At 32.7% G+C, this 11515-nt stretch overlaps 5 protein-coding genes across 5 annotated transcripts; 4 read left to right on the top strand and 1 right to left on the bottom strand.

The window, feature by feature from the left end:
• Positions 1-226: 226 nt before the first annotated feature.
• Positions 227-892, top strand: NDAI0J00670 (60S ribosomal protein eL43; the record flags this gene model as incomplete). The annotated part of the gene is made up of 2 exons (XM_003672154.1): positions 227-228; positions 616-892. Coding segments are annotated over 2 exons (279 nt in total).
• Positions 893-4399: 3507 nt separating this feature from the next.
• Positions 4400-5740, top strand: NDAI0J00660 (uncharacterized protein; the record flags this gene model as incomplete). The annotated part of the gene is made up of 1 exon (XM_003672153.1): positions 4400-5740. The coding sequence occupies one exon, from the start codon at positions 4400-4402 to the stop codon at positions 5738-5740; it is 1341 nt and encodes a 446-aa protein (XP_003672201.1).
• A 709-nt stretch (positions 5741-6449) lies between these two features.
• Positions 6450-8219, bottom strand: THP3 (Thp3p; the record flags this gene model as incomplete). Its single annotated transcript, XM_003672152.1, has 1 exon — positions 6450-8219. One exon carries the CDS (start codon positions 8217-8219, stop codon positions 6450-6452), a length of 1770 nt encoding a protein of 589 aa, XP_003672200.1.
• Positions 8220-8528: 309 nt separating this feature from the next.
• Positions 8529-9284, top strand: MCM16 (Mcm16p; the record flags this gene model as incomplete). Its single annotated transcript, XM_003672151.1, has 1 exon — positions 8529-9284. The coding sequence occupies one exon, from the start codon at positions 8529-8531 to the stop codon at positions 9282-9284; it is 756 nt and encodes a 251-aa protein (XP_003672199.1).
• A 483-nt stretch (positions 9285-9767) lies between these two features.
• On the top strand, positions 9768-11507 carry URA7 (CTP synthase URA7; the record flags this gene model as incomplete). Its single annotated transcript, XM_003672150.1, has 1 exon — positions 9768-11507. The coding sequence occupies one exon, from the start codon at positions 9768-9770 to the stop codon at positions 11505-11507; it is 1740 nt and encodes a 579-aa protein (XP_003672198.1).
• Positions 11508-11515: the final 8 nt, after the last annotated feature.

Here is an 11515-nt window from a genome sequence, read left to right as displayed (position 1 = left end):
ATTTAGAAAATATTGCACACGAAATTTTCAAAACAACTTCAATCAATGTGAGCTCGCCCGTTGAGCTGAGCTGAGCTGAGCTAACTCATTCACTGATTTCCCAAGTATCAAAGATTACGGAAGTCAGCATCAAATAAAACAATGTACCTCTTTTTTCAAGCTTTGATTTCAAGTAATACTAACCAAAAATAATAGCAACAATCCTCTAGGAAAACAAGTGACAAAAATGTATGCATTACCATGATTGAAACAAATAAAAACATAGAAGAGAAATACAGGGAAGGATAATGAGCAGTAGTATTAATTAATTAGAATAAAAAATCAAGAATAGGTTCAAGATAAGGCTACAAAGATTAAACGATTACATTTGAATAAAACCGAAACTGCAAGGAACCTCTAGTTTTTGATTCAGGATAATTTATATGGACGTTGTAATAGGGTACCACTCGTATTGATGTCTTTATTATATCTCATAAACTCCAATATGAAAGAATTAAACTACTCAATACAAGTCCACGTTTTTCTTACTTCTATGCTTGATTTTATTGCCATCGCAACAACTTACTAACATTTGTACTATTATTAATGTTTATTAATAATCTACTTTTTCGACAGGGCTAAAAGAACTAAGAAAGTTGGTATCACTGGTAAGTATGGTGTCCGTTACGGTTCCTCTTTGAGAAGACAAGTCAAGAAGTTGGAAGTTCAACAACACGCTAGATACGATTGTTCTTTCTGTGGTAAGAAGGCCGTCAAGAGAGGTGCTGCTGGTATCTGGACCTGTGGTTCTTGTAAGAAGACTGTCGCTGGTGGTGCTTACACTGTCTCCACTGCTGCTGCCGCCACTGTCAGATCTACTATCAGAAGATTGAGAGATATGGTTGAAGCTTAAATGTATTTAAGAATAATATAAAATCACATTCTTTTTTATATGCTATATTTCATAATTCATATCTAACAATTAATAAATCAATTTATGTCGTACGTTACGTTAGATTACATTATGTAAATTAGTTACCGATAAATTTGATTCCACCTTGTTCGTGGTGCTTCTAAACGTGTCTACCAAAGGAGGATGCATTTGTTTTTATCATAGAAGAGAATCACGATAATGAAAGGATCTTAATATAGATATCTAATATATATTTTTCTCCGATGGTATTTGCAAAATACAGAGTCTGGCTACGATCCTACTTAAGTTATATCAGGAACTTCATGTCTGTATTAATAGTAATACCGGTAAAAGTAGGTAGGTTCTATAGATACACAGACCCTGTCAAATAATGTTAACCAATATTGTGGATAACAGAAGAGGAGGAAGACTGCATCTATTCTTCAGCTCTTAGAACGCTTTTTAAGCTCATATATTCTTAGGTACCAACGAAAAACAAAGACATTAGTGTGAAGTCCCCGCTTAAAACAGCGTATAAAACTGTAGGCCATACCCGAGAATTGTGTTTCAAATAATTCGTATCAGGTGTTGACCTACAGGGATAATACATCTCTCAAAAAATAAGGTATTTTTTCTTTCAATATCATTCATTCGTACAAAGTCGTTAATGTGTGTGACTGATGTACTGAAAGTGATGTTTAAGCATTTGTAATGTAAGTAGCGTCAACGGTTTTCGCTTCTATATGGGTATAGTACCCAGTTGTATGAATGTGACAAATAAGTGGATGATTGATGAAGACTTTACAGAAAAAATGGTATCAAGGTTCACAAATTAAGTGAAATCCAACTAAATAAACTGAGAAGAAAAGTGGTGGGAATATCACATATTTTTAATGCTTGAATCACTAATAACTGAATGGCAGATACTCTCTCTTTATAAATACCCTACTATATCATACATCATTAATACTAAGACCGATACATTTTCCTACGTGGGAAGGATTGTCTTATGGTTAGCGATCCTAAGCTTAAGCTCCAATAAACTGATTGCTTATTTTTATAATGTGCTTTCACAGCGATAGAGTTCGATATTTTTTTCTAATATTGATTTTAATAGCTAATTGACTTCATTGGTACTCTCTTTAAACCTAAAGATCGTCAGAAATAATCAACAAATCAATACTTTGAATTCTTGTATTTCTTGGGTTAATGGTTTTTACACCTCTCTCTGGTGCCAATCGCTAAAACCGATTGAGCTCTTTACCAAATATAATCAGTGTGATGAATGTTTAAACCAAAATACTTTCAATTTGTTTCTACTTTTTTGGATTTAGTTTATCGGCATTATAATGCGTCATTATGCAGTTCGGATATCGTAACTTATTTACACATTTCCTGGTAATACCATTATTTTCGTGGGAAAATATCGCCGTAGTAGTCTGTACGTAGGTTCAATGAGTACAACCCAGTTCTTACGATTCTGTTGATTCCCCGGAACTATAATTAATTTTGAATGGCCTTCAAGTCTTCAATCCCCCAGACGCTCCCTTTTTTTCTTGGGGCTACCATGTTCTTGAATACATTTATTACGAATTTAGCGTAATCTACGTAGGGATAGAAGTATATCTACCTACGTGATACGTTAAGTATAATTACGGATTGAGTTATTTACCTACTTAAGGACACGTATAAAGACAGTATTTTCGCTTCATATATAGTTTGGATCAAAAAAAATGTTCCTAGAATGAAAATGTAGATCATATCGGAGGATAAAAGTGGATAGCAGGTAATATTTATTACCTATTAAGTATAACATTATCCAATTGCTTTTAATTTTATTTTCGGACTTTGAATTCTTGCCAATTGTTTGTTCCCTTTGAAAATACTTCATTTCCGGCGTAAATCAGTTTCGGACAATTACGATGAAACAAGACTTACATGGGATAAAATATCATAGTTTTTTGCTAGAGCTGAACTTGTTACTACATTCAAATAACCGCCTGTGTCTGAAGGAATGGAGGCAACAATGAAGAAAAATCGAACTCACGTATTTACTAGTCGAAAACGGGTTTGGAATTAATCACTAATAGTAAACAAGCCGCCATAATGCCATCAGTTTATTTAATTTTCAACTTAGGCAATACCATCTGAAATCCCTTGGATTGAAATATCTATTACAGTATACTTTCAAATAATATAATCTTACTAGTATAATGATAAGCACAATATCCCTATAACTCTAGGAAGGTGATTAATATAAGTTAAACTTACTTTCGAAATGAAATAATTAGTATGTAACCTATATATTTAGTAAGAAATCGAAGTTAGAAAGTAACTTCGTTTATTTAAAGGTAAAGCTGTTCCTAGTCGTTGTAATTGGTTTCATAATAAAATGCAAAGTTGAATTTTCTTTATATATATGCCTTATACTTATATAAAATTCTCTTTTCTTCGTCCCATATTTAAGACATCGCAGTATTTACAAACCTTCAGTGAGTTCCTGCCGTTTCACCGAAGTCTTGTTGTCTGTACAGTTATGCTAGAAATGTAGGTCCGCCTTTGAGGTAAGTTCAAAAAAAGGTAAACAGATTACATTATTTGGCTTATATACCTTTCTACGTAACCCAAACATTTACTTCAGGTAAGAAGTAAATAAAATCATTTTTTTATATTGATTTTCGAGAACGGCACGTTCATTGTTTCTATGAATTTGATCTATTCTGATAGATATACTTTTGGTAAGAATTGAACTGCCCGATTAGGTAAGATAAACAAACATTGCTATTAATTGGTCATGACTATGTACGTTAATACGTAGGTACGTTAGTACCTATATTTATGCATAAAGGCCACAGAAATTCATTGAGGTAATGGACGAAAACCAGAAAACCCCGTGGAGAGCTCCGCAAGTCTTTCCTTTCTCGAGAGAGATATTTGTTGGTTCTTAGGTACGGGTATTTGTTGGTTTCCTTCGTGTTTTGTGTGGAGTGATGTGCTTTTTGGTCCGAAGGTGCTCGAGAAAAATAACTGCGCCAGTTTTCCAGGAACGAAACAATTGGCGTACAAAAGTCCCTAGTCAATTCTCTTCCCTCAGAAAAAGGGAACGCGCTTGGGAAACCTAATTTCCCAAAAGGGAATACCGTCCACAATTATTGCCTACGCTTACCTAAGAAATATCCGTACAGTAGGCACTTTGGGAAACAACTATTTGAAGATGGCAGAAACGTTGTCTTGCTTTTTGGGCGTGAACAGAAACAAAATGATTGTTTACTTTGATCAACATAAAAACCAAATCGAACAAAGGTTGGTATGGTATTTAAAGTTGGGACTTGCTATCAAACAATGTTGGGTTTTTTCCCTCCTTTTCTTCGTCATTGGTATTGTTTTATATATACTTGGTAAATTCACAATTCAAGGACCTTGCCTTTCACAATTCTCTTTTCTTTCACTGTCTATTCAATCTTATTAGATTACTGCGGTAACTAAAAACCTAAAATAGAATACAAGATGGTCTCTATTTTGCATCATTTTAATTCTTATTCCTCATTTGGGATTAAGGGGCAAGATGTTCATAGAAGTAAGACACAAAATGTACAAAGAAGTCTATCAATCTCATCACCAATATTCAGCGAGAAAGAAAAGCATAATACATATTCTTCATTAAATAGTTTAATGAACTCACCAAAGAATTCATTACTATTTTATAATATTATTTCCAATATTGAACTTGAAAATAAAAATACAAATACAATACAGTTTATTCCCCAAGGAACATTAGTTCAACTGATTTCTCATGACTCAAATAGAAATGAATGTCACGTTAAATTAGTTAAAGACGTTGGAACATTTACCATATCATTTGATTATTTAGAAGAAAATTCTCAATTGAATTACACTTTGAAAACTTTAGAGAATACGAATAACGATATAACAAAGAAACCATACAGTATTTCTAATTTCACACCTCCCACATCGCCTTCAACAATTGGATCAAGTGTTTTCTCCGCTGCATCTTTACAAAGAGGTGCATCATCGTCATCGATTGATACCAATATGACTCAGTATGAAAAGATGCGCCATATTGATCCCAAGATTAGAAGGCGAAACCAAATAATTGAATCCTGTGAAATCATTTCAATCAAATATGAGGAAAGCAAAGATAAAAGGATAAAATATGAGATTAAATATACTGATTTACATGGTAAAGAAAAGACTATTGAGAAGTATTATCAAGATTTTTATCAATTACATTTAAAGTTACTATCGGTTTGTTCTCAAGATGGAGGTGCTGATGAGTTGAATAAGTTTCATAACTTACCATTGCCTATAGATATGAAGAAATCATGTTGGGCTTCAAAACAAATGTTAATTATACGACAATTGCAAATGAATGAATATTTACAAACTCTTTCCATTTTCATGACTGAGTCATGTTTGGAAAAGGAAGCACTTTTGGTATTTATTACCATTTTCAATAATTGGCTACTTGATAATGATTTAAATGAAATTGAGAAGGATTTGGAAGAGATTAAAGAACAAATAAATACAATCAAGTTGAAAACTTTATTCCATGGAGATTATTATGTTATTAAGTGTAAAGAAGATGATATTTTGAAATTGGATAACTTGAAAAGGCTAATTATTGAAAGGATTAAACATAAGTTGAGTGAGGAGAAAAGGTTTCTTTTAGAAAATTCTCCAGCTGATAGTTTTGGTAATTTCTGTCGCTTAACTGCTAAGATTGATGGTTGGTATATTGTTTCTTTGAGTGAAGAAGAAACTTACCAAAGGGTGATATCTAATTTTAAACAAACAAGAGAGAAATTGATTATCGAAATTAGTGTATGACACAGGGAAACCTTCCAATGATAAACTCCCAATAAAAAACTATAATAATAATGAGGTGAAATGCCACTTTTAATGAAAAACACAAAAACATGCATATGGACATGGACAAATCGAATATACAAAAGACGTAATAAATATTAAATATAGTTGATCTTTATGTAATACTAATTATTAAATAACTATCAATAAACGATACCTTATTTAAATTACTTTAACAGCCAGAAAAAATTCAGGATTTGGAATACTAAAAAAGATTACGGAGTTCTGACAAAAAAGAGCCTTAAATCAGAGCTTTGTCGTTGACTGGGTTATCTATCTGGCCTAAAATCCCAGTTGACACAATTCAACACACGGACTGGTGTTGACTTTTTACTGTAGTTACTTTAACCAACCTTTTACGAGTTAAACTTATGTTGGTGACGTCCAATTTACACAGCTTTTTGGGCCTTCAAAGAATAGTACTATGACGGCTATAATCGATGACTTCCAATTTAAGAGGCTAAGAAGAGTTCTACTATACCTTTCAATGAGTGTATGAATTGTGAATTTGATATTCCAAATAGGCTAAAAATGTTGGATGTTGTCAAATTTAGTAGACTAGACAATATAAACTATATAGGAGAAGAAGAGAAAAAAAAAAATGAGACGTATAGAATATATATAGAGACTGGAAAAAACGGAACATACAGGTGTTTACGTTTTTTTGCGATTATTTTTGACCCTTAATATCTACTTTTTTCGATTTCAAATATAATTGCCAAACTAATGATCTACAATTTTTAGTATCCAAGACTTTATAATCGCAATGTTTCACCGAGTTATGTTTCGTAATGATAAATTGATTTAAGTTATTTTTCTTCAAAAAGTCCAAAATATTTACCTCATGATTAAATTGAAATTGATCCATTAAGAAATCCAAGTTAATTTGATTATAACTTTTACAAATAATTGATAAAGTTTTCAATCGTTCCTTTTCAATGAATGCATTAATTAAATTTTTCCCATGACCATTCATCTTTTTGGAATAACATTTGAAAAATTCTCTATAATTATTTGTTAATCTTAAATGGAACATATAGAATGCCTTTTGAATTAAATCATGTTGTAAAAATTTTGGATTTTCTCGAATAAGTTTCAATTTCAAATCTATGATGGATGAATTATCCTCAGTCAAGAGATAATATAAAATTTGATAGCTTAAGAATTCCTCTATGGCTGGAATTGATTTTAATGTGGGTTTCAAAAGATCAAATAAATATAATAATCTACTTTGACATTGATTAAACTCACCCAAGTCATCATTTACTAGTGCTAATCGTGAATGGAACTCATAGACTTGTATAGTGAATTTATTTTCAATATTTTGAACTCTTAAATCTTGTCTCATTGATTTCAATTGATCACAAAGGTATGTGTAATTTACAGTTTTTTTCGTGTATTTATCCATTAATAATTTATACGTTTCCTTTAAGATGGATAAAGGACGAACTAAGTCAGGATTAGGTTCAGATGTTAATCTTAAATAAGATTTTTCTAAATTTTGACAACGTCCAACGATTAATTTATCTTTATCGTATTTGTGAGATTTAGTACTTCTTGCATTTAAGTTTGCGAAATCTTCATCAGCATCATCGGGGTTATTTGCTGTATTTAATGCCCCCGATGATAATGATGTTGCCGATTTCATAGATACTAAAGATGATGATAATGATGATGATGAATTGTTTGGCATTATGATAGAAGAAGGCGTTGTATTGAATCTTTCAGCCCTTTTCCTTCTTCTTTCTTGTTCATCATCATCGGCATCTTCAGCTGTATTTGTAAAAAAGTTATATTTGCTGCTAATGTTCGTTTGCTGCACTTGCTGCTGTTGTTGTTGTTTTTTGTTAGTATTATTGTTGTTAAGTTTTTGCTTTTTGGTATTAGCTTTATTTTTTTTATTGTTCTGTTTAAATTTCTGTTGTGGTTGTTGAGGTTTAGAAGTAGGATAGGTGACGAAAGTAGGAATAAGTGGATTAGTGTTAGTCAAGAGAGGATTGAACTGAGTAATGTTAATAGAACTATCATTTACGGGTTTCTTAAATCGGAAAGATTCTGATGGTGGATCAACAGAAGAAGGAGGAGGTGGTGGAGGTGGTAGTGGTTGTGATTGGAAAGAAATATTTGTTGGACTATTATTGCGACTACTTTCTTGTATATATGGTGTAGATGACGATGTAAGTAATGGGTTATACATAGTTGAAGATGGTCGTGATTGTGGAATTATTGTACCTGAATGTGTTGGTAAAGGTAATGACATTGTTGGAGGTGGAGGAGGAGAAGGTAATGTTGAGTTATTATACATAATATTGCTTTTCTGTATGATTGTGTCGGTCATATTAGTCTTTGAGTTTGCGTTGGTCAGGGATCCACTATTAAGTTTGGCTCTATTTGATTTACCTAAAGTTAATGGAGTTACTTGATTATAAGAAGGATGCATAATCTAAGGCGTTAATGAATGAATGAGTGAATGAAAGGATATAACTATGTCTATATCTTCTTAATATATATTTGTTGTTGTTTCTTCTATAGAAAATAATTTTTCAATTTATTTATATTCTTTGGTTTTTCTTCGCTAATACTTTACATACATTAATGTGAATATGACACAGAGACAATACAATACAATACAATGCAATACGAGCAATTAGAGTTGCATATGATGAAGTCATGGGTAACGAGACAGAAGAAGAGAGAGCTGTTTCTATGGGAGAACTGGAACTAAATGATTGAATGAACAAACAAAGTGATGAGTAGGGAATTGCAAGAACGCCGAGAGCAAGAAGAGAAATTGGAACAAAAAGGGTTACAAGAGATAAGTCGACTGGAAAGAGAACATGTTCAAATACATAGTCAATTGCTAAGTGCTTTGGATGAAATATATCTGTTGCGAGAAGGTGGGGTAGCCATGATGAATGAAAAGGTAGAGAAGGAATCGCATTTACTCGAATTACGGAAACAATTACAGTTGAGTTTGGATAAGAGTGCAGCCATCTTAAAGACATTTGAAAGAACTAACGCAATGAGTAATAGTGGTGGCGATCGTGAGGATACTGAAGAGTCCGCAGGTGGCATTATTAATACGGCTGTTCTAAATGATGCTAAGATGGTGAATGACATCAACGAACAAAATAATAAGTCTATAGAGAACATCTTGGCCAAAAGACTTCGAGATATGATGGATGTGAATTTCCATCAAGACTTCCAATTGAATGAATTGTTAACAAAACAGGATGAAATGTTACAAAAACTTTATCTTGAAAGACGACGATTTCATCAATTAAAGAGTAAATTGGTGTCTGTCGCTGAAACACGTCAGACGCTTGCGAAAGACAAGCAAGAACAAGACAAAGACTCTTATGGGAACGAAGACAAAGATGGAGGTGAAGATGATGATGATGATGATGATGATGAACAAGATGTACAATTGGGAAGGGAAAACTTGGTGATGGATGAATTATTAATGGCGTTAAAAGTAACTACTGGATACCGCCGTACCCAGTGACAATACCCGTAGGGCATTCCGCGGATACTTTTTTGAAATTGAAAAAAATTTCGAGAAAAAAAAATTCTAGAAAAAAAAAAAAAAAAAAGTAGCTCATCGCAACAAAAAAATAAAGAAGTATTCACTGTCAATTTGTCAATCTAACGAACAGCCTTGCTTGCTTGCTTGCTTGCTTGCTTGCTTCAGTCATTCATTATACATCCTTTATCTAGACTTGAATATGATTATCATATCTGTAATTACATTAAAAGGTACTTTTTTATAATTTCTTATTGGTATTTATTTCTTTTAAGTTTATTTTACAAACACTTTTTTACTTCAAATACATACAGCAATTCTAAAAACTGTCATACAGGTTGTATTAGATACTTATTCACTAACCATACCGGTGGAAATATCAAAAATCATATCAATCTAGTAATAAAAGGTTAACATTAACATTAACATTAAACCCCAAGCAAACAACTTAATAAACTACAAAATATGAAATACGTCGTCGTCTCTGGTGGTGTTATCTCAGGTATCGGTAAAGGTGTCCTTGCCTCATCCACCGGTATGTTATTAAAAACTCAAGGTTTAAAAGTAACCTCCATCAAGATTGATCCTTACATGAACATCGATGCAGGTACCATGTCTCCCTTGGAACATGGTGAATGTTTCGTCCTTGATGATGGTGGTGAAACTGATTTGGATTTAGGTAATTATGAACGTTACCTTGGTGTCACTTTAACTAAAGATCATAACATTACTACGGGGAAAATTTATTCTCATGTCATTGCTAAAGAAAGAAAGGGTGATTATTTGGGTAAGACTGTACAAATTGTTCCTCATTTAACTAATGCCATTCAAGATTGGATTGAACGTGTATCTCGTATCCCAGTGGATAACAGTGGATTGGAACCAGACGTATGTATCATTGAATTAGGTGGTACAGTGGGTGATATTGAAAGTGCACCATTTGTGGAAGCTTTAAGACAATTTCAATTTAGAGTCGGTAAGGAAAATTTCGCATTGATTCATGTTTCTTTAGTTCCTGTCATTCATGGTGAACAAAAGACTAAACCAACTCAAGCTGCTATTAAAGATTTAAGATCATTAGGTTTGATTCCAGATATGATTGCTTGTAGATGTTCTGAACAATTAGAAAAATCTGTCATTGATAAGATTGCCATGTTTTGTCATGTCGGTCCAGAACAAGTTGTTAATGTTCATGATGTTAATTCCACTTATCATGTCCCATTATTATTATTAGAGCAAAAAATGATTGATTATTTACATAATAGATTACAATTAAATGATATCCCATTGACATCAGAAGATAAACAAAAGGGTGAAGAATTATTAAAGAAATGGAAATCTATGACTGGGAATTTTGATGCCTCTATGGAAACTGTTAAAATTGCCCTAGTTGGTAAATATACTAATTTGAAAGATTCATATTTATCTGTCATTAAAGCATTAGAACATTCATCCATGAAGTGTCGTCGTATATTAGATATTAAATGGGTTGAAGCTACAGATTTAGAACCTGAAGCACAAGAAATTGATAAAGCTAAATTCCATGAAGCTTGGAAGAAAGTTAGTACTGCTGATGGTATCTTAGTGCCAGGTGGATTTGGTACAAGAGGTACTGAAGGTATGATGTTAGCGTCAAGATGGGCTCGTGAAAACCATATACCATTTTTAGGTGTTTGTTTAGGTTTACAAATTGCTACCATTGAATTTGCTCGTGATGTTCTTAATTTGAAAGGTGCTAGTTCAACTGAATTTTTGGAAGATTTAGATGAAAAGAATCAAATTGTCATTTATATGCCTGAAATTGATAAAACTACAATGGGTGGTAATATGAGATTAGGTTTAAGACCAACATATTTCCAAGATGAAACTGAATGGTCTCAAATTAAACAATTGTATGGTAATCAACCATCTGTTCTAGAAAGACATCGTCATCGTTATGAAATTAATCCAGATATCGTTGACGCGTTAGAGGAACATGGATTAATGTTTGTTGGTAAAGATGAAACTGGTAAACGTTGTGAAATTTTAGAATTGAAAAATCATCCATATTTCGTTGCCACTCAATATCATCCTGAATATACATCCAAGGTCTTAGAACCATCAAGACCTTTCCTAGGTTTGGTCGCTGCATCTGCTGGTATCTTACAACAAGTTATTGATGGTGAATATGAACTTCCATCATCTGATGGTAAACTTGATTTTTAGAGAAACTC

The sequence above is a fragment of the Naumovozyma dairenensis genome, chromosome 10 (assembly GCF_000227115.2).
Source record: "Naumovozyma dairenensis CBS 421 chromosome 10, complete genome".
NCBI classification, from domain to species: domain Eukaryota; kingdom Fungi; phylum Ascomycota; class Saccharomycetes; order Saccharomycetales; family Saccharomycetaceae; genus Naumovozyma; species Naumovozyma dairenensis.
This window is presented reverse-complemented; position numbering and strand designations above follow the sequence as displayed.